At 48.9% G+C, this 23,400-nt stretch overlaps 1 protein-coding gene across 2 annotated transcripts; it reads right to left on the bottom strand.

Moving 5' to 3' along the window:
- Positions 1 to 538: 538 nt before the first annotated feature.
- Positions 539 to 22,765, bottom strand: LOC136425970 (B-cell CLL/lymphoma 9-like protein). Of its 2 annotated transcripts, XM_066414888.1 has the most exons (15): positions 22,602 to 22,765; positions 17,807 to 17,913; positions 16,856 to 16,950; positions 16,013 to 16,121; positions 14,706 to 14,801; positions 14,462 to 14,516; positions 11,958 to 12,160; positions 10,889 to 11,068; positions 10,156 to 10,558; positions 9,229 to 9,375; positions 8,790 to 8,887; positions 7,578 to 8,302; positions 6,470 to 7,205; positions 3,852 to 6,235; positions 539 to 3,779 (listed from the first exon to the last, which is right to left on the bottom strand). In XM_066414888.1, the coding sequence occupies exons 1-15, from the start codon at positions 22,624 to 22,626 to the stop codon at positions 2,774 to 2,776; spliced, it is 6,369 nt and encodes a 2,122-aa protein (XP_066270985.1). In that variant the 5' UTR covers positions 22,627 to 22,765; the 3' UTR covers positions 539 to 2,773. The 2 variants fall into 2 exon arrangements, with proteins under 2 accessions (XP_066270985.1, XP_066270984.1); XM_066414887.1 differs by having other exon boundaries at positions 539 to 6,235.
- Between the last annotated feature and the right edge of the window lie 635 nt (positions 22,766 to 23,400).

Genomic DNA, 23,400 nt, shown 5'->3' with positions numbered 1-23,400 from the left:
ATTGACTGTGTGTCTCTGTTATATTGTATCTGACCCTTTCCTCCTGACCTCAATGAAAAGCGGCCAGCGTGCCGCTTTGAGCTTATTATGAGTAAACAAAGGTTCAAACAATTGCAAATTCATGCCCGTAGGATAATTGAAAGTTGACAATAGTTTATGACGACGTACGAACATCAGGTGAAAAATAGATACCAGCGACGAACGTTTCTATGTCTACGACACTAATGCAGGGGTTGGCTTCTTCTTTGGAAGCAGCGGCAAATAAAGTCCGACACTTTCGATGATGAGTGGGTTCGATGATTTCAGAAGGAATAATACTTTGTCAAATTCTTCATCTAGAAAAGCTTACAGAGATTTCAGTTATTTTCGTGAATAATCTATTTCTTTCGGCTTCAAATCATTTGTACTGGTAATTCAAATTGCTTATATACATGTGTATTGTTAGGCCCTGAATCCCTAGGCTAAAGGAATAAGCCCTGACTGCATCTAGCTGAAACTTTCTGTTCTGATTAAACGGGACAATAAACCGTCACGTCAGTAGTGATATAAAGAGTCTTTATTGCTGAAGTTGAGCATATTTCCTCCAAGATATGTTGTATTTCTCTCAAAAGTTATACAGGATTTAAACAAGAACATTTCAACGTGAAAACAGTTTGTATGTAACACAACTTGTTCCCTATCATATATTGCAGATTTTCCGCTAGCTCTACGTACAGACCTACCACAGAACCTACCGACTTTAGTACTTGTTAGGGGAGCCCGTCTTTCCCCACCCCAGGGGAGCTTCTTGTCCCCACCCCAGGGGAGCCTGGTCCTGTCCCCACCCCACTGTACATAAACATCTCCGTACCACAAAAGATAAAAGAAACATTTACAACTCAAGAAACTGACAAAAATAGAAAATATCTGCCCCAATGCAGACCAACATTGGTATGATATCCAAAGCTGCGAACCCACATTGGTGTGAGACCCTCAGCTGTGAGCAAACACTGGTGTGATGCCTCAGCTATGAACCTACACTAGTGTGATACCTCAGCAGTGAGGAAACACTAGCATGAGACCCACAAGTATTGCATAGACCTGCCTGCCCTTCTGCCTGCTGTGAGGCAAGTCCCCCCCCCCTCCCGTGAGCTATGCATCAATCAATGTAATCTGTGGAGCAGGGGGTTGCAGATAGTAACTTTAACGGGACTGACCATAAACCTGCCTGTCTGCCGCTGACCCCCCCATGGTTGAACATGACCCCCCCCCCCCCCGTGGGAGATTCCCATCTGAATGTCCAGCCTACAGACAACCTTCAAACATTGTGCGAAAATTCATTTGACCTTGACAATAACACTGATGGGGTAAAAATGGGTGGCAAAACTTTTGGCCAGTCGCCCAAAAATATTTCTACGGTGTAACCCAAATCTGCGGCAATGGTGGGCCCAAAAGGGCATCTAACGAGACCCAAAAATGCTTTCATGGTTCAGAACTACGTTGATGGTGAGATTGGTGACCCAAAACGACCAAATAACATGGCCCAAAACAAGCAGCAATGTTGGTAGAGTTTAAGGAGGTGAAAATCGCCGTCTCTGGTTCCTCTCGATAAATCTGTATTCTAAAATGTTAGAGAATCGAGGAGTAACTTGGTACGACCCAAAATGGTGTCGGCACCAGTCAAAAACAAAATCAGTTAAATAAAATCCCAAACCGAAATTGGAAACTGAACCGACTAAAACTCGCTGATGACAATTTCTCCGAAGAGCTCCCTTGTATGGCAGTGTACAAGTTTTCCCCTTATTGAATACAGTAGACTTTGGCAATGATACGTACATGTATATTCCATCATACAATATACCACAAACCGACCCCTCCCACCCCATATATGGCACAGTTGACACGACCTCATAGAGGCCCAAAATGTCAGTAAAAAGGCACCTTAAACAAAACCACCTGAACAACAAAAAGTCCCGCCTCTGTGGCGTCGCCAAAACCCCGCCCGTCCACTGTTGCACTGACTGGACCCTCACACTGCTACAAAACTGATGGCTGAAAAAGCCGGTTTAGCTGCATCTTTGGGCGGCCAGAAATTCACGTATCAAATTTCTAACCTGACCTGACCTGACGTCAGTACTTTCTGAGCGAAATCTGAGACTTTTCTCACAAGATCTTTATAATTCAGCATTTTGGAATTCTTTGTTTGATTTTTTCCATCTAAAAACAACCTATACTGCATACTGGATGGATACATTGTATGTTTGAAGTGTGTCGTGTAAAAAGTTTTTTCCTGGATAGAATGCTTCCTGGCTATTGTGTTTCTTAAAAGTGTGTTTCTTGTTTTTTTGAGTGTTTTTTCTGGAAATGTCTTTTTCCTGAAAAGCATGTTTCCTCTTCCTGAAAAGCGTGTTTTTTCCTGGGAATGTGATTCCTATAAAGAGTTTTATCCCCTGGAAAGAGTATTTCCTGGAAAGGGTTCTTTCCTCAACATGTGTTTCTTTTTCCTGGAAAGTAAAATATAAGATACAGATGTCAGGTCAGGTCAGGTCTGTAACGTGACATCACAGTTGGCAGGACAGGTCAAACAGGGTCAGAGGTCGCCGGTCCACACCACGGCCAGAATACATGCAAAACTTCATGGAACAACAATGTCATAGGTCATACAGAGGGCCATCATACCCATCATGCCCTGCAAAACACATATGTACAAATATATCTCATGTCCTGCTCTTTGTATTTTCACTGGATATGGCAACATTTCCCCCTGCACCCCTGCACCAATAATGAGTCAGTCCTACTGTCCAGGGTAGCCTGAGTACCCATGGTTCATTGCAGGATACCCAGGGTTCATTGCTCTGCCCCCAGCCTGCATCAGGTTCTCCTCCGAGAAGGAAATCCTCTTCTGCGGCTCCTGATTGGCCGAGAGGTTCGGCACGCTCATGGCGGGCTGCATCATGCCGGGGTGCGGCGCGCGCTCCGGCTTCCCCGCGGGAAAGTACTGCAGAGTTCTGGTTGGTGTTTCCGTGGGCAACACGAAGCGCTGAGCCTTCCTGGTCTGCTGGATGTCCTGCATGGGGCCCATGGGGGCTTCCCCCACCCCCCGGGGGCCGCCCATGCCACCCTCCCCCACTGCCACCGGCGCTTTGAACATCAGACCCCCGGGGGACATTTGACCTACTGACATTTGACCCGCCACTGAACCTTGACCTGCTGCCATGCTGCCGTCCGCTGCACTGTATGGTGGGGTCATCCGAGGTCCTTGCATTGCACCATGGGAAAGTCCAGCAGACATGCCAGACTTTTGCATGGGAGCATTTCCCAAGGCATTGTGGGACTGCATCATCCTTCCCAACATGCTTTGCACTGCCTCTTGCGACCTCATCTCTTCCACCATTTGCCGTTGTCCGGGAAACGCCTCCATGTTGTTGCTAAGCGACTCTGCGACGGAGCGCGGGGGGCCGAGCATGTTCTGTAGGTTCTGCAGCGCGACGGAGCGGTCCATGAGAGACGCCTCCTCCAGCCCATCCTGCAGCATCCCGGCCATCCGCGCCGCCATGAACCGCCCCTCCCCCACGGGCACGTACCGCCCCTCCCCCGGCACGTAACGGCCATCCCCGGGGTGGGGAAACCTGCTGTCCATGGGGTGGGGATGTCTCTCCCCTGGGTGGGGATATCTCTGGTTACCTTGCTGAGCGTGAGGGAACCTGCTGTCTCCTGGATGGGGGAATCTAATATCCCCAGGGTGGGGAAACCTGTTGTCCCCGGGGTGGGGAAACCTGCTGTCCCCTGGGTGGGGAAACCTGTTGTCACCAGGGTGGGTTAACCTGCTGTCCCCTGGGTGGGGAAACCTGTTCTCCCCTGGGTGGGGAAACCTGTTCTCCCCTGGATTGGGAAACCTGGTGTCCCCGGGATGGGTAAATCTACTGTCCCCGGGGTGGGGTAACCTAGTATCCCCTGGGTGGGTAAACCTGTCATCAGGGTGGTGATATCTTGCATCCATTATTTGTTGAGGCTCACTGAATCGCATGTCCCCGGGGTGGGGATATCTTGGATCCCCGGGGTGTGGCTGCTGGGGGCTGGGGAACCTGTTCTGAGGGGGGGAGGGGGGCCCCCGTTTCTGGAAAGCCAGCGCGAACTCCGTGTTTGGTCCGATTTCCACAGGGGTCTGGGGTTCAAAGGTAGGCCTGGGCTGGGAAGGTACCATTGCTGCAGCGGGGGTGTCCTGTCTCAGCCCGGATGGTACCATTGCTGGGGTTGGAGTGTCCTGTCTCAGCCCAGGCGGTACCATTGCTGCGGCGGGGGTGTCCTGCCTCAGGCCGGCCATGTAGCGAGCCTGCATCTGCACCAGCTGCGACTGCGAGTACATGATGTTCCCTCGCGACTGGCTCTCCAAGTCGCCCCCTGAAGGACGGGCCAAGTACTGCGCTGGGCGGCCCATCAGTTGCCGTTGCCCTGGCGATGGTTGCCGCGGGAAACCGCTCATCTGATGGCTGAACTGCCCTACGGATACTGACATCTGTGGCCCCATTGAACTTTGACCTAACATTGCACTTTGACCTGCCATCATGGCTAGCCTCTGACCTTGACTCATGGTGTCCAGCTGCTGTGGTTGCCTTGGTAACAGAGGTCGCATCGTAGTGGGGATGACCTGTGACCTCTCGGGCAGTAAGGTTTTGGGTATTTCCTGCCTCACCATGGTAACCACGGGGGAGCTCTCCTGCCGCCTCATAGGCGACTTCACCTGCTGCATCATGGGAGAATTGCTGGGCATGCTGGGAGACCTAAGGACTGCGGGGGACTTGATGGACACAGCGGGAGAGTTCGGAACACCGCTGGCCGTTTCCTGAGGAGTTGTGGGAGACCTCAGTCCTGGCGACTGACGCTGAGGCATCATGGGAGATTTGACCTCGGAGGGCGACTTCAATGGCGGCGGAATCTTTGGGGACTTTTTCTCCAGGGGTGACTTGAGGGGCTGGGCGAAGGGCGACCCCGGGGCGGGCGAGCGGAGCGACTTCCCCGCCGGCGAGGCAACCATGGCCGGCGATGGCTGCCGTCTCGGTTTGGGCGACGGCACGGGGGCTGGCGAGGACCCCTGCTGGGCAGCCTGGGGCACTGCAGGCGACTTCACTGCTGGGGACATGGGCTTTGAACTTTGCCCTGCTCCCTCCGCTGACCCTTGGCCTTTGACCTGTGCTGGCGATGACACGGCAGGCGACAGAGTTCTGGTCTCTGAGCTGGCGGGGGACGTCACACTATCGGTCTCACTGCTGGGCACGGGCTTCACCCCGTTAGTCGGGGGAGGGGGAGCCTTGAACTTGGGCACCGTGGCAACAGAACCACCGGAAGCCGAGGTTCCAGTGCGACTGGACACAGCCACAGTTGTCATGGTAACGGTAGTGGACACGGCTGTCAGGGCGTTAGTGGTGGTGATTGCCGTGGTTTTGCTGAAGGGCGCTTCGTCGAAACCCGGCATGAACCGCTTGGAGAAATGCTGCTCCAGCTGCTGCAGGGAGCTGGGGGCAAAGGTCGTGGGGGCGAAGGTCGTGGGGGCAAAGGTTTGTGGCTGGCTTGCCCCAGGCCGGCTGGTAGCTGGTGCGTTGGCTGCTGCCTGGTTGGAGGGGGGCTGGGGCGTCATCGGCTGGCTGGGCGAGGGTTGGGTTGTGGTTTGGGGCTGGTTTTGTAGATGCTGACCGGTTGGGGGCTGATTTTGCAGATGCTGACTGGTTGGGGGCTGGTTTTGCAGATGCTGACTGGTTGGGGGCTGATTTTGCAGATGCTGACTGGTTGGGGGCTGGTTTTGTAGATGCTGACTGGTTTGGGGCTGGTTTTGCAGATGCTGACTGGTTGGGGGCTGATTTTGCAGATGCTGACTGGTTTGGGGCTGGTTCTGGGATGTTGGCGGCTGGTTAGACCTCGGCTTGCTGGTTTCCGGCTGGTCTAGCAGCTGCTGACTCGATTGGCTGCTCTCTGAGGGGGTGTCTTCTGCACCTGAACTCTGCCCCTTGACCCCTAGTGGCCTCTGACCCTGCGGGCTGGCTACGGAGTTAGGTGACATCATGTCGTTCCCGGTGGCAGACTGCGGTCGTGGCCGTGTGTTCCGGTCGGCGCCGGTTCGCGGGAACTCCATCAGCAGACCTCCGTTTGAGCCCTCCGGTGACATCATGCCCGGTGATGTCATCGGTCCCTGCTGTGACATCATCAGACTCTGCTGTGACATCATCAGTCTCTGCATGGCGGATTGTTGTGAAGGGGAGACCTGTTCAGAAAAGAAGAAACAAGAACGAGTCGTCATTACAGGAATCAGACTAATTAACCCAGGATTGAAGCATTCCAAAATTTGTTTCTGTTAGAACTATAATCAAAATCATAATCAGATACAGAAGCTTGTGTGTTATGCAGTTATGCATGGTTCTACCGGATAGACCGGCTGTACAAGACGAAACCCGTTATACCGGTTTTACATGGTTCCACCAGTTGCACAGATACAGACCTGCGGGCGAGGGCGGTCCTGCATGGGGTACATGAAGCGGTGTGGCTGCCCGGCTGCGTGACCGGCTGCGTGGCCTGCTGCGTGACCTGCTGCGTACTGCGGCAGCTGCTCCCGCTGGGCCGACAGCCGCGCCCTTTCCTGCAGCTGCTGGCTAATACTGAAGTTAGGGGCGTCCTGGGGCGCCCCCTGTGGCTGGGACTGGGACTGCAGCAGCAGATGTCTGTCCTGTGGAGCCCCCTGTGGCTGGGACTGGGACTGCAGCAGCAGGTGTCTGTCCTGGGGCGCCCCCTGTGGCTGGGACTGGGACTGCAGCAGCAGATGTCTGTCCTGTGGAGCCCCCTGTGGCTGGGACTGGGACTGCAGCAGCAGGTGTCTGTCCTGGGGCGCCCCCTGTGGCTGGGACTGGGACTGCAGAAGCAGGTGTCTGTCCTGGGGCGCCCCCTGTGGCTGGGACTGGGACTGCAGCAGCAGGTGTCTGTCCTGGGGCGCCCCCTGTGGCTGGGACTGGGACTGCAGCAGCAGGTGTCTGTCCTGGGGCGCCCCCTGTGCCTGTGGCTGGGACTGCAGCGCGTAGGGCTCGCCAAATGAGGTAGAGAAGCCGGTTTGCTGTCGTGGTTGTCGCGGTAACCGCGCCAGGTCCTGGTAGGGCGGCGGGGGCTGCATAGTCTGCGAGGCCTCCTGGGCGTCTGGTGGGCCATCGTAGTCCTGAGGTAAGAACTGCTGTGGAGCGGGGTACCTGTAAGGGGAGCAGAGAGTGTGTTATTGGAGAAGTTTTTTCCTGGAAAGTGATTTTCTGGTAAAGCCTTTTTCCTGAAAAGTGCATTCCCTGGAAATTTTTTCTTTCCTGAACAAGTTTTTTTTCCTGGAAACAGTTTTTCCTGGAAATGGTGTTTCTTGTATGGAGTTTTTCCCAGTTCGGCTGTAAGAAAGTGAAACTTGCATTACCTCTGTCCCAGGTAGGGCTGTAAGAAAGTGAAAGTGAAAGTTGGGTTACCTCTGTCCCAAGTAGGGCTGTAAGAAAGTGAAAGTGTGTTACCTCTGTCCAGGGGAGGGCTGTAAGAAAGTGAAAGTGAAAGTTACCTCTGTGAGAAAGTGAAAGTTAGGTTACCTCTGTCCCGGGTAGGGCTGGCCGCGCATCATCTGCTGCTCCAGCATCCGTTTCCGTTTCTCGCGGTAGAAGCTCTCTTCCAGCCGCCGCCACTCGATCTGCGCCGCCGACATCTGATCCTCCCCCAGCTGCCCCGGCGACCCCATGCCCTCCGACCCCGGCGACCCCAGCCCCATCATGGCCGCCTTGTGGGCTGGTGCACCCTGGGAAGGGTCACTCCAACCCTGCGATGTCATCATGTTTGCCTGTGATGTCATCAGTCCATGCGGTGACATCATCTGGTTGTTGGGCAGGTTTCCCGGGCTGGGCTGCTGCATGGTGAGCCCCCCCGGGCCCACAGGTCGGGCCGGGCCAATCTGCATGCCGGGCCGCGGCTGGCCTTGACCTTGCAGGGCCTGACCTTGCAGCTGTCCCTGCAGGCTGGCCAGGTCGAGCTGCTGCTGCGCCGCCAGAGAGTCGCTAGGGGGCGCTGTCTGGGCCTGCTCGGGGAACAGCAGCTTGTGCATGCGCTGGATGGTCATGAGCCGCTCCTGCCGGTGCCGCAGCTGCTCCGGGGTCAGGCCCTCCGTCCCCCCCGCCTCCAGAGTGGCGCTGCCCGGGTAGGGCGGGGGCGGCTTGGACGGCAGCTGGGGCGCCGGACCCCCTGCGGAGGGGTTCAGCCCCAGGTCCGACCCGAACCCCAGCTGGCTCGCCTGCATCTGTTGCCACGGGTTACCAGACTGCACCTGCAGATGGGGAGAGATGGGGAGAGCACCTGTCAGCTGTTGCCATGGGTTACAGACTGTAACTGACACAGCTGTTGCCATGGGTTAACAGACTGTAACTGACACAGCTGTTGCCATGGGTTAACAGACTGTAACTGAAACAGCTGTTGCTATGGGTTACCAAACTGCATCTGATACAGCTGTTGCTATGGGTTACCAAACTACATCTGACACAGCTGTTGCTATGGGTTACCAAACTGCATCTGATACAGCTGTTGCTATGGGTTACCAAACTGCATCTGACACAGCTGTTGCCATGGGTTACCAAACTGCATCTGACACAGCTGTTGCCATGGGTTAACAGACTGTAACTGAAACAGCTGTTGCTATGGAAACAGCATATGAAATTTGGAGTATTTGATTATCTAGACATTACTAATATATGGGGTATTCAGTTCTAAGCTAATTAATAGATAAATCAAGGCAGAATAAAGCTGACGTAACCCACCTGTTCGCTGTGACGCACGCGGTCGATCCGTGCTCGTGTCACGTGTTCCATGTGGAACGCCACAATGGACTGCACTCGCCCCTGCAGTACGGCCTCTGCTGCCTAGGGGGACAGGAGGATCATGTTACTTAAGGAAAGGATTATAGATGTATCAAATTCAGGGAATCAAGTTACAGAGGGAATCATGTTACGAAAGGATCATATAACAAAAGGATCATATTGCAGCAAACTGTGAGCTGTTTGAAGCAGATTCTGAACCTCTATAGTCATGTGCAACACACTCCACAGAACTCGCCTTGTTCGCCAGCTTATGAACCTCTATACTCATGTGTGACAAACTCTACTCCACAGAACTCGCCTTGTTCGCCAGCTTATGAACCTTGATAGTTTGTTTGTTTGTTTGTTTGTTTGTTGTGTGCTGGTTTTAGTTATGTAAGACTCGCCTTGTTCGCCAGCTCCGTAGAAAAGATGTAGGCATACTGCTGCTGTTTCTTTGCTGGGACGTTCTGCAGAGGGGGGGCATCGGCAGCAGGGGGGAGGCTGGAGGGGGGTGGCGCGGGAGGGGGTCCCATCAGCTCAGGGGTTCCTGAAACAAACCGTCAGGGTTGGACCAACATTTGAAACACTTTTTTTCCCCGTCCTGCCTTGTCATTCTTTTGGCAACTCCGGAATCCTTACATCCTAAAAACGAAATTTCAATTCAATTCAGAAACAAGGCAATATTTCCTGTTTGTACTCTACAGAAATGGCATTATTCAATCACAAAAGATATGCATCGGTGCAAACCATACACCATTCTTTCATGACTAAATCTCACACCTTGAAACAAAATTATTCCCTCTTGACATTTCCTTTTCTAAGGTGATCAAATCATTGTTTACTGGCTGTATGTGACGTCACAGTGAACAGTTACTGGCATGGTTACGTAAAGAGTAGAGCTGTGTACCAGTACGCTGTACCGATACAGTACCTGGTACAATGAATTAGGTACAGGTCCAAAATACCTGACCCTGCTGTATCGGTACTGGACCTGACTCAGGGGATGGTCACTTTGACAGATAAAATTACTATGAAATTACCGTGGCAGTGCTCTAAAGCCACTTTAAAGCACAGAAAACACATTTGCATGGCTGGAGTCAAATTTTCATCTGTGTTTTCATAAAAATAATACCTGGCACAATCAAAAATTATGTTTTCACCAGTTCAAACATGCTTTTGTCCTTATCAAAAATCTAGCATTTTCCAAACAAGTAGTTCAGGTACTGGTTCAGGTCCCGACCTGTACCTTAACCCATGTACCTGTACCTGTACCTAAAATTTGTTTAGGTACACAGCTCTAGTAAAGAGGGGACAGAAAACGGCTTACTCATGTCACCCTTGCTTGTGTCGCTCTGTCCCGTCCCACTGCTGTCCCGCGAATCCGTCGACGTCTCTCGTTTCCGCTTCTTTCCTGAGGGCTTGACGGGCAGCAGGTCAGCGCTGGACCAGTCAGAACCAGCTGTGTCCTCCTGAGACTGGCTGGAACCGCTTCTGAACTGGTTTGGACCGGTTTTGTCCTGGTTTGGACTGGTTATGTTCAGGTTGGGACTGGTGACGTCCTGGCTGGGACCGGTTCTGTCTGGTGTGGGACTGGTTCTATCCGGTTTGGGACCGGTTCCATCCTGGGTTGGAACAGGTCTGAACTGGTTTGGACTGGTTACGTCTGGTTCCCTCTCAGGTGGATCGTTCTGGGCAGAGTTCTGCTCTGATTCCAGCGCATGGGTCTCAGCCTGGGGGTGGGATGGGGGGGAGGGAGGCACTGTTGTTATACAGGACTTCTATGTTGAGAAACTCTTGTAAAAACTTTCAACATTCCTCTACAACATTCTTAGATACACATAGGGAACGACTGAAGAATCCTTTCAGCAGGGTTTTTCTAGTTAAAAGGGGGCATTCTAAGGCTTCCTGAGGGGCAAAATTACTGTCCGACAGCTCACAGTTGAAGACTGTGGCCACAGGTGACCTAGCGGCATCCCTGGTCAGTCAGAACCTTGTCAGAGGATCTGCTCTCAGGGAACCCATTCAGAAAGGACAACAGGAAACGCTGCCGTTAAACCTACCGCATTTTCTGGTGGGGCAACTGAGGCGGCGGAGGTTGCAGTACTGCTCGGAACTGCCAGGGGCCCTCGGCGTCGGGTGATGTTGTTGCCGTCGTAGCGGGAAGGTCGCACGACCTGGTTCACCTCCTCATCCTCCCTCCTTAAGAACTCGGCCGTCTCGAACCTCCTCCTGTCAGCATCCTGGGGAAGAACAACGATCTCAACTTTTATCCTCTCTCCTTAAGGAACAATCTTAACCCTCATACTCCCTCCTTAAGGAACAATCTTAACCCTCATCCTCCCTCCTTAAGAACTCGGCCGTCTCAAACCTCCTCCTGTCAGCATCCTGGGGGAGAACAACCATCTTTACTTTTATCCTCACTCCTTAAGGAACAATCTTAACTCTTATATCCTCCCTCCTTAAGGAACTATCTTAACCCTCATCCTCCCTCCTTAAGAACTCAGCCGTCTCAAACCTCTTCCTGTCAGCATCCTGGGAGAGAACAACAATTTTAAACCTCATCCTCACTCCTTAAGGAACAATCTTAACTCTTATCCTCCCTCCTTACCCCTCATCCTCTCTCCTTAAGGAACAAGAATTTTAACTCTCATTCTTACTTCTTAAGGAGGAACAACAATCATAACTCTCATTCTTATTCCTTAAGGAGGAACAACAATCTTAACTCTCATTCTTATTCCTTAAGGAGGAACAACAATCTTAACTTTCACTCTTATACCCTAAGGAGGAACAACAATCTTAACCCAATCTTTAAGATGCTGACTTTGCTACGACATAAAGAAGAACTTGGCAACAACTATTGTACATAGTAAATATGGGGGTAGTTAGAGGGGGGTTACCTGAAGGGGGATAGGTTAAAGGGTTAAAGGGTGTTGTTACCTGAGAGGGGGGGAGGGGGGAGGGGGGTTTTACCAGAGGGTGGTAGTTAGACGGGGGTGTTACCTGAGAGATCCCCTCCAGGGTCTGTAGCGGCCCCAGGATCAGACTATTCAGAGGTAACAGCTGGAGGGGGGTTACCTGTGTGTGTGTAGGGGGGTAGTTAGAGGGGGGTAGTTAGAGGGGGGGTGTTACCTGAGAGATCCCCTCCAGGGTCTGTAGCGGCCCCAGGATCAGAGGTAGCAGCTGGCCGTGCAGAAACTCGTACAGCTCCTTCTCCTGCGGGTGCGACGACTTGCGGAACTTCTTCACGAAGGAAGTCCACTCCTTAAGACTGCTGCAGACACACTCCCACTTCTCCCCCTTCCTCCCAACTGTCTCCTTGTACAGTCTCAGGTCTGGGGGGAACAATGGTCACTTATTACACATGAGGGGTGAGGTTTGGGGGGGGGGGTGCTGCAGCATGAGGGGGGGCTGCAGACACACTCCAACTTCCCCCCCTTCCTCCTGACCGTCTCCTTGTACAATCTCAGGTCTGGGGGGAACAATGCTCATCCTGTCTTAAGGGTCTGGGCGGCTGCCATTTGGTGACCTAGATACGACCTTCCCCAACTTCCCCCCTCAGGTTGAACTTTGAACTTTGAACTTTATTTCACCTTAAAATCGGTGGCACAACGCTTCCTGTCACGTGTGCGTTACAAATCAAATCAAATCAAGTATGGACAATTATAAATACAACAATACATAATAACAATAGCATAGTAATGGTGATAATGATATATCCGTATATGTCATAACAGAAGGTCGTGTATAAGAACATGCTGTCGCTTGATTTAAGATAGTAGGCGAATTAAGTCGTGTAAACAAAACATAAAGTCTCGAACAAAACATAATGTAGGTGAATTAAGTCGTACAAAATAAAACTTAAAGTCTTGAACAAAACATAAAGTAGGCAGATTAAGTCATATAGATAGAACTTAAGGTCTTGAACAAAACATATTGTAAGCAAATTAGGTCGTATAGAACAAAACTTAAAGCCTTGAACTCAAACATAATGTAAGCAAATTAAGTCGTATAGAACAGAGCTTAAGGTCTAGGACAAAAACATAACGTAGGCAAAATAAGTCGTATAAGACAGAACTTAAATTCTTGAACGGGACATAATGTAAGCAAATTAAAGCGTATAGAACAGAACTTAACGTCTTGATCAGAACATAATGTCGCTTAGCTATAGATAAAGCATATTAAGTCATGTAAATCATAACATAAAAAGTAATTTGTGAGAGCTGTATGGTGTCGGAGAGGAAGGAAAAGGTCCCGGTCATGATACAGAGTGATTGTCGTTGATGGGGCTACCTACGAGTTTCGTATCTTCCAAGCCTTACACAGATAAGTCTTAATGTATGTGTCGATCTTTATTTCAGAGGGGCCTTCATAGCCTAGAAGGAATGTCAGCTTGGTTTTAGCGCTCCCGCTCATGAACATATACCAGGGTTCCATTTCTCCACTTCGGGACAGATCCTTCTCCATACGTAACAGCATTTCTGTTCTTTCTTTAAGATAACCCGGACAAGTTAGTATGAAATGATCAATGGTTTCAGTTTCCCCCGTGTTGCATATTTTACATTTACCATCCCCTTTATAGTTTTTCCAGCTTAGTTTCCTCCCTTCTAATTCTAAGACATTAGCCCTGGCCTTGAATTTTAGTGTACATGATTCTGGGCGTGAGTAGTCTTTCAGATAGTTTTCGAATTTAGAGTTATATTTCAGGTCGGTAAGTGGGGACTTAAGTAGCTTAGTGTCATTTTTAAATTCCTCTCTGCAAGTGTAATTGTGTATATCTAACGCGGACTTCACCCAATGCATATTAATAGGGGAAATATTGCACCATATATGGTCTAGGCCAATGGATGTAAGCAGTTTCTTCATGTAGATCGTCCAGTTCCAAGGGATCTTCTTACCTAGTCTGCTTAATTCAAATATTTGTGCAAGGATCATTTTTGGCCATCTATGGTTTTCCATCCTGAGTATCCTATCATAAAATTTGAGTCTTAACTTGTCCTGTAGTTTGTTTATTGGAAGCCATCCTAGCTCTCCCATAATGGCCGTTTTAGATGTTCCATTTGGGGCCTTGAAAAGGAACTTCCCGAACTGATATTGTATACTTTGTATTTTTCTAGTGTCATTTAGTGAAGAGGGGGCCCATGTAGCACATCCGTAATTAATACTCGGTGTGATTATACTTTTCCATAACGTGTCTCCATACTCGAACCGGTTGAAGTTGTCATGATGGTATAGTGTAGATTTACATGCAGCTGCTACCCTATTGGCCTTCTTTATTGTTTCCTTGATGTGTGAGTTATCTCTTAGGTTACAGAGCAGGTATGTACAAATGGGCTATAGGGGTCAGAGGTCAAAATTTAGGTTGCACATGACCTAAAGGGGACAGAGTTTAACATTTAGATGACCTTGATAGGACAAAGTAAGACTACAGAACATCAGGGTACTTTGCATAGAATTGTAGATTGCACTAAAATAACCTAATAAAAATGAAAGCTGTTGTGCATGCACACTAAAATGTATGTTTTCTACTTGGAGGTGCTACAATGTTGCCCAGATAAAACATGCCACCATCCTAGAAGCACCAAGTCTTAATCTCCTAGTAAGTCATCTACAAGCTCGACTCCAGGAGGACTCACCATCAAAGTACCAGTAGGTGTTCTTCAGACTGTCCTGGCCAATGGGAACGGCTCGCTGGGCGGGCAGACAACAATAACAGGTCAGTAACAACAACAGGTAAATAACAACAGGTAAATAACAACATGTGATTACTGCACATACTGCAGTCTTAACAACTCTACAAACAACGGTCAGTCCTCACCATGTCTTGAGGAACAAGTGAAAGTGCTCACCACGTCTTGAGGAACAAGTGAAAGTGCTCACCATGTCTTCTGGGTCGTACGTGTCATCCAGATACTCCGACAACTCCTCGACCTTCTCCTCGAACACGTGGTCCGCAACGCCCTTCAGGAACACCAGCTGCACAAAACAACATGTGCTGTTATCACACTGGAACTGTCCTACTGTCATACTGTTCTACACACCCTTCAGGAACACCAGCTGCATAAAACAACACGTCCTGTTATCACACTGGAACTGTCCTACTGTCATACTGTTCTACACACCCTTCAGGAACACCAGCTGCACAAAACAACACGTGCTGTTATCACACTGGAACTGTGCTACTGTCATACTGATAAACACTATCATACTGAATCTGTCTCTTATACTAAAGAATGTGTCCTGTACCCTGAAATGTCTGTCAATGCTGAAATATCTCTCAAACCCAAAAAGCCTGTTCCATACACAGAAATATCTGTCATACCCAGAAACTAGTTCCATACGCAGAAATATCTTTCGTATCTATACGTACCTGGAAACTTCTCGCATACGCAGAAATATCACTCATACCCAGAAACTTGTCCCATACACAGAAATATCACTCAAACCCAGAAACTTGCCCCATACGCAGAAATACCATTCTTACCCAGAAACCTGTCCCATACGCAGAAATATCAGAGATACGCAGCGATATCGGCTGCCGGAGGGCTGTAACCCTGTGCCTGCCGTGAGCTGTAGACTCGGCGCTGCGCTGATGTCAGCAGTTTCATTTCCCGTCTCAGACTTTTCCATGAATATATATCACAAGGGGACCGACTCGGCAGTGCCATGTCAGCTGCTTATCAGTATCAGTTTGCCAGGAACCGAGACTACATTTGTAATGAATATGTTACATCCGGGGAACGGCTTGGCAGTACCATGTCACTTTTTAACGACATTGTTTTATTTCCCATGTCTGTAATGAATAAATTACAAGGTGGACTGGCTCAGCAGTGCCATGTCCCTTCTTACCGACATTAATTTGCCTGCCAGACTGATGATTAAAACTGGGGACCAGCTCATCAGCATGAGGTCAACCTCTAATTAATATTAGTTTGCTAAGAAAACCACATCATGGCACGGCTTGTCAGTGACAATAACAACAATGGCCAACAATCAGTAAAGTACTGGACTGTAACTATGTTAATTTTGTGCCCTACTGCCACTTTGTATACCTTTGTATATTTTAATTGTAATGTGTAAATATAAATGTGAAGACCACAGGAAGAGTAGCCTCTTATGAGGCTAATTGTGGATCTACATAAAACTCAACAACAACAACAGCAACATAAGCCGTGCAGCGGACCTACCCGATGGTAGGGCTCCATGTCTGCGAATTGCGCCCCGGAAGCGAAGGGCTTCCATTGGCTGCCGGTCTCCGACAGAACTCTCTTCACATCAGCCTCCCAACTGCCCAACCTGGAGGAACAAGCACACCCATTGGTTAACCTGGATAAATCAGGCCCCCTGATTGGTTAAACTTCCAAGGACACCCATTGGTTAAACTGCATGTATCAGGCCCCCTGGTTGGTTAAACCTGCACTCCTATAAGCCTTCTGATTGGCCGAAATGTACACTAGAATAATGCTACTGGTTACATAGCAACTCTCATTCGCAATAATTCTAAGAAATCACATCAATAATCAAAAATTCTCACTAACCCATTAATTTCACTAACTTAGTAACTGCAAAAAGCTAACTTCAAGATAATAGGTAGAACCAAGCAGGTTGCATAACAAACTGTCATCTTAAAGGGAGAGAAAATGAACATTTGTGACGGCCCCCATATGATCCCCTGCCAGACATAATCTGCTTGATGTCTGTGTTTATGGAAATTTCATGTTTAATAAAACCCACATCTGCAGCCTACAGGTCCAAATATGACTGTTTACAGCCTCTAAAGTCCTCTGCAATCTCACGACACTGTAAATATATCTAAGTTCATGTGATTTAGTCTGCAGTAAGGAGAAAACGGGGTGTTTGCAGCGGTGTTGAGTTCGCGATAGCGCTATAATCAGCTGGGCAGCTCTGACTTACATATGTTCTCACCTGATATCGTTGCATGTGATAAAGAATCGCATGAGCTCTGACCTTTGACCCACCTGATGTCGTGGCGTGAAGAGGTATAGTATGAACTCTGACCTATGACCCACCTGATATCTGTGCGTGTGAAGAGGTATCGCAGCAGTCGCGCGAGTGTGTCCGCTATCGGGACGCTTTCACGCTGACGTAGCTCTGCCTCGAGCCGCTGGAACAACAATAACAACAATGTCAACAATAACAACAATGTCAACAACACCGTTACCAATATTGTGAGCAATGCCATATGACCGTTACTCAAGCAACTGGATAGAATTCAGAAACAGACGTTTCAGACGGCATCCGCTGTCTGTTATCAGTGACTAAAGGGAAGGAGTGGAGTAACCAGGTTTTAAACCAGAACTCTGAATTGATATGCTGTGACATTTCAGGATGGTTCAATAGTACATGTGTAGGTGGTAGCAATGATATTGCAAACAACATGATAAAGTAAAGAAAGCTGTGAACAGTTTGTAAACAACAAGTTACTGTATAAGACTATCAGCATCACCCCTAATAACATCAATGCTTAACAATAACACTTACATATGTAGGTGAACCCTGCTAACAACACAATTAAAACATAACTGCAGGAACACCCTGTTCTTATATCAGTAAAACTAAAGGCTATCATCCCTTTTTCTCCCTGTAACAAGTCAGTGCATATGGAATGTGCCATTTTATGTTGACAGGGTCCACAGGGTAGGCATGTACAACAGTTATTGAGGTAATCGAAAAATAGCATACTGTAAATTTATTTAAGTTTGGTGGTTTTCATTTCTCGCTAAGGCAAAAATGGAGTGTTCGCGGTGGTTTTAAGTTTGCGGCAGCCATAAGGTTGGACAAAAATATTCGTGGTGGTTTTAAGTTCGTGGTGAAACTGTCGCCGCGAAAACTGCAAACATCAAACCACCGCGAACTTCTGCATTTACAGTAGCTCAGAATCTCACTAAAATTCCAAAGTTACCAGAACCAAAAATACCTGCCATACACAAACAAACAAACAAACAAACCAACAAACAAACCTGCGTGTTGATGTCGGCAAATCCGAACTTGTATCTGAACAGCCGGAGGAACTGGGCGACCTGGACTAGCTCCCAGGCTCCGCGGAGGTCCTGCCGCACCTCAGGTTCTGTAAGGGAACACACACGTGTTACTGCAGCCCTAAACAGTCTGGGTACCAGCCTAACACATGTTTCTACAGCACTAAACAGCCTAACTGTACTGATCAACTAGCTCCCAGGCTCCTCGCAGGTCCTGCCGCACCTCAGGTTCTGTAAGGGAACACACGTGTGTTACTGCAGCCCTAAACAGTCTGGGTACCAGCCTAACACATGTTTCTACAGCACTAAACAGCCTAACTGTACTGATCAACTAGCTCCCAGGCTCCTCGCAGGTCCTGCCGCACCTCAGGTTCTGTAAGGGAACACACGTGTGTTACTGCAGCCCTAAACAGTCTGGGTACCAGACTAACACATGTTTTTACAGCACTAAACAGCCTAACTGTACTGATCAACTAGCTCCCAGGCTCCTCGCAGGTCCTGCCGCACCTCGGGTTCTGTAAGGGAACGCACGTGTGTTACTGCAGCCCTAAACAGTCTGGGTACCAGACTAACACATGTTTTTACAGCACTAAACAGCCTAACTGTACTGATCAACTAGCTCCCAGGCTCCTCGCAGGTCCTGCCGCACCTCGGGTTCTGTAAGGGAACGTTCACGTGTTACTACAGCCTTGAACAGTCTGGGTACCAGGCTAACTGTGCTGATAGTCATTATATAAAAATAAATAGATAGATAGATCTCCCAGGCTCCCGCAGGGCTTGCTGTGTGTGAGATGTTTGTGTTTGTAATGTTGGACATTTCCCGCCATGTGGGTGTGACATTTTGTCCATGAACAGTTGAAATCTTAGTTATTCCAGAAAAGGTTTGACCAAACCTAACGGTAACCAACACGCTTGAAGAAACCAGAAGGTCTTATTACATAAAGATGGGGAAAAACATTTTCGACGTTTTCATGCCAAATTTCCTAAATTCTACTCCTTTTCATTGCCCTTACAAGTTACAGGGGTCAACCATGTTATTGTACATTGTTACATGTGCAAAAGTTCCACAATTTCAAGCAAAGTTTGTCAAAGGCCCAGGGAAATGAAAGTTGTGTTTCTGTTTACCCGATCAACCATTGCAAAAACCTGCCTAGCCTAGCCTTCTTTTGGTTGAACGCTGGCAAGGGACATGAAATTTGTCTTGTATCGGAGTGATACAAATTTGAACGATTAATGTAAGAATGTGTTGTAAATATTGTACTTCTAGTTCTGCGTTTAGTATATGTGTATGTACAGTATTACAATGTACATCTGTATGAGTATACTATGATGTTACAGGGCTCGAAATACTGGGTGTGTTTGAAGAATTTGGAGCCCTGTATTTAAGATTTCGGTGTCCCTGTATTTAAGATTTCGGTGTCCCTGTATTAAAGATTTCAGTGTCCCTGTATTAAAGATTTCGGTGTCCCTGTATTTAAGATTTCGGTGTCCCTGAATTTAAGATTTCAGTGTCCTGGTGCATTTTAATTTAACATTGTTAAACTGTATTTGTAGGATCACTTCAACCTCAATCTTAGAAAAAAAGAACATTCCTTATCTATCCACAAGAATGTACCACCACACAACATTAGTTTTCTGAGGCATATCAACATCTTGAGAGCAAAAGTTGAAATTAAAGTAGCTGACATTGTTCTCACACTACAGAGCAAAACGGATTTCAGAACCTCAGTTATCAAACGAGACAGTTTACATGAAATATACCACCTCTGCTCATAGACTACACATTTAACTTTAAGCTGCATGATTTAAGTATAAATAAACCCGCTGAAAAATGAACTGGATTTACGGTAGGCAGCCTTATGAATAAATAAAGATTCAATCAAACTAACTTCTTGCTTAATGCATGTAATGCTTAAATGTTTGTCAAAAACTAACTTCTTTATATAATTATTGGAACAAATTCTTAAAAAAGTATGACTTCTGCCTTCTAGAGAGAAATACCAGAAAAACAGATGGGGGACATATCCCGACTAATGCTAATCTAGGATCTGATACACATTGGGAAAATTTTCTGGGCGTGCGACAACAAAGTACGTCTCTGACATACGTAGCCTTTTCCCTGGGTGCGATTCGGCCCCGCGAGTCTCGTACGGGCCGTAAGAATGCCTGTTGTACAATGCATGGGGCCGATTAACGCCCAGGAAAAAAGTTGGCGTACGTCAAAGACTATGTCGTTGTCATACATCCAGGTGGAGATGCACACTGTCCAGACAGCTCAAATCAGGAGAAGCCAGACTGATGCACAGCGCAGAAGAAAAGCGGATCCACAGAAAAGAGCTTTGCAACAGAACTGAGTCAGCTTACAGATGTGATTTTTGTGGCAGAGACTGCCATTCTCGTATAGGGCTGTTTAGCCATAGTCAATGCTGTAGGGCTGTTGTGAATTAGGATTTTACCATGGTGAATACTGACCGACGGAGGCCATATATATACATCCAGAAAATTTTCCCAGTGTGTTTCGGGTCTAGGACCTCGGGAAGACCTGCCTGGCTGCCGAACAGATCCTCTGCCGGGGCCGGGACCAAGCAGGCCGGGACCAAGCAGGTCGGGACCAAGCAGGTCGGGACCAAGCAGGCCGGGACCAAGCAGGTCGGGACCAAGCAGGCCGGGACCAAGCAGGTCGGGACCAAGCAGGCCGGGACCAAGCAGGTCGGGACCAGGCAGGTCGGGACCTAGCAGGTCGGGACCTAGCAGGTCGGGACCTAGCAGGTCGGGACCAGGCAGGTCGGGACCTAGCAGGTCGGGACCAGGCAGGTCGGGACCAAGCAGGTCGGGACCAAGCAGGTCGGGACCAAGCAGGCCGGGACCAAGCAGGTCGGGACCAGGCAGGTCGGGACCTAGCAGGTCGGGACCTAGCAGGTCGGGACCTAGCAGGTCGGGACCAGGCAGGTCGGGACCTAGCAGGTCGGGACCAGGCAGGTCGGGACCAAGCAGGTCGGGACCAGGCAGGTCGGGACCAAGCAGGTCGGGACCAGGCAGGTCGGGACCAGGCAGGTCGGGACCAAGCAGGTCGGGACCAGGCAGGTCGGGACCTAGCAGGTCGGGACCAGGCAGGTCGGGACCAGGCAGGTCGGGACCAAGCAGGTCGGGACCTAGCAGGTCGGGACCTAGCAGGTCGGGACCAGGCAGGTCGGGACCAGGCAGGTCGGGACCTAGCAGGTCGGGCTCCCAAGGTAGGAGTTGACTCAGGTGACCACTTCTGTGTACCGAACACTAACTGTAGCTGTAATGTAGCCAATTGTGGATCTGAATAAACTCAAACTCTGCCCAACAGCCAAGATGACAGCTTGAGACCCGTTTACTTTTTCTATTTGTTACCTTCAATGTTTTATCTACGTAAGTTACCAGAAATTTCACTTGCTCAAACTTTCTGCAAGTACCTGAACCTTCAGTCTCACAATACAACTTTTGTGATCTCATCTTCTTTCAAGGGGAAGTTTGGATTTCCCACATTTCAGGAGATATCAACCAGCATGTTTCAGAGTCACCTTACTACTGGATAGGAGTTAGGGTTCACCTCCGTGCTTTGGTTCAAGTGTTAACAACCCTGCAGCGACATGCCTTCTCTCAGTATCTATCACTATCAGTGTACATTAAATGTAATGGTTTTATTTCGCAGTTTAAACAATTCTATAGTACCGTACTGGAGCATTCAAAAACACCTATTCAAAGCATCCAAGGTAACAACAGTTACTCATGCTAATAGATGAAATTTGGATATGTCTTCCAAATTTTATCCAGTTGCTTGAGTAACTGTTGCCTTGCGTATCACATTACCTGGACTCTAACCTACATCAACACATACTCAGAGTAACGACTTCGTGGGAAGAGATCAAGAAGGAAAAACGTGAAAATGCAACCACCGCAAACGTTCCACGGAAACAGTATCATGAACGTGAAATCTTCCACGCGACCTGAACAACAACGTTTCACTAAAAGTCAGATGCAGCCCTAAAACCAAACAAGTAAACAATAAATACAAACAGCTTGGGGGGAGGGGGGCATGTGCTTGTATGTATACTTGAAAAAAAGACAAAGTTAATTTGAATTGCATGGTTGCAATGTCAACATTGTTCAGCTCATTTCGAGACTCTAACCTCCTTGTCCATGTGAAGGAGTGGAAAAATGCAGACTCCAGTTGGAGAAAGTTGCTTCAAATGAAAACAAAACAACCAAAATTCCCATCAGATCAGAGATACACACATAGATATACAAACAAACCAGTTAGCGTGCAAACTGTCATTCAGGCGGATCGTGAACAGAACGGAGTGTGTTACTAGTCCTACATGGTCTGTGTGTGTGTGTGTGAATGCGCAAGAGAAGTGTGTGTAAAGATGAAAAGGGGAGGGGTGCGTGTGTGAATGGGGAAGGGGGGCGTCTGCATATCTATAGAGAAGGTTCAAGCTGTAGTAAACAGAGGCGGCGGGGCTACACACCCTGCCGATCTGGGCAGAGATTCCGGCGGGTTTGAGGCCGTTAATAGCCGGCTGGAGGCGCGATGTTTGCGTGGTTTGTAGCGTGTAGGGCCTGTTTACCCCCCACATGTCGCGATCGCGTAAACAGGCCGGCTTCTCCCTCCCAGCGCCGATCCCAGGCAAGCATGCAGCCGTCTGAGCTGACCAACATGGCACCCTCCCTCCCTCCACCCCTCCCCCTCCCCGGCTCGGCGGGCCGCAGCGCCACCCCGCCCGCCCACACGCCGCCTCCGCACGCTCACCTGCATTCTTGCGGGCCCTCGGCATCCTCTGGCGCGGCTGGCTCACGACAGGAACGAGAAAGAATCGCGCTGGGCCGAGGTTTCCGCCATTCTGGACACGGCCAACATCGAAGGTTGCTGATCACGTAGGTCAACTTCTCCTCACGTGACCCGCAGCGCGCCCGCTGATTGGTCCGCTGGGACGGGGATTTGGCGGGATCCATGCAAGGGAATGCCGAGAAGTAGTAGTGTGTGAGCAGTAAGGACCTATCCGGGAGGGGGATAACTTCGTGTCAGAAATTATTAAAGCGGGAAAAATTAGCCTAAAACCCAGAGGAATATCACTAGATCATGCACGCTTCAAATCAACGTACTGTGTCACTCTTGACTGGGGATTAAAACTAGAATTTAGATTAAAGTGCTTTAATACTTTGGCTCTACATGCAATCGACCCTACTGTTGCTATACATAAGCGTGGACGTTACACTGATATTAAATAGAATATATTAAGATGAAGTAAAGAATATGCGAGTTGGGAAGAAAGCCTGCGGGCTACAAAGCAGCGAGTTCATTATTCTCTAATAGTGGAACGCCACTGACATCGTCACAAGTGGGACTGGCCTTATTCATAGATACTGAACAACTTTTTTAGTTAATTTTTGGAGAAGAGTTTTCACCTTACTAATACATACCTAGCCCTGTGTGTAAAGGTCTAAATGTACACCCGAACGTATCTTCCAAGTGTTGAGAAAATATGTGGCATTTACTCTATCCAAGGAGGTTATATAGACATAACCTCCTTGCTCTATCAGAAACCTGA

The sequence above is a fragment of the Branchiostoma lanceolatum genome, chromosome 19, assembly GCF_035083965.1.
Source record: "Branchiostoma lanceolatum isolate klBraLanc5 chromosome 19, klBraLanc5.hap2, whole genome shotgun sequence".
Taxonomy (NCBI): Eukaryota; Metazoa; Chordata; class Leptocardii; order Amphioxiformes; family Branchiostomatidae; genus Branchiostoma; species Branchiostoma lanceolatum.
Note: the sequence above shows the minus strand (reverse complement) of the source record. Positions and strands in the feature narration are given on the sequence as shown.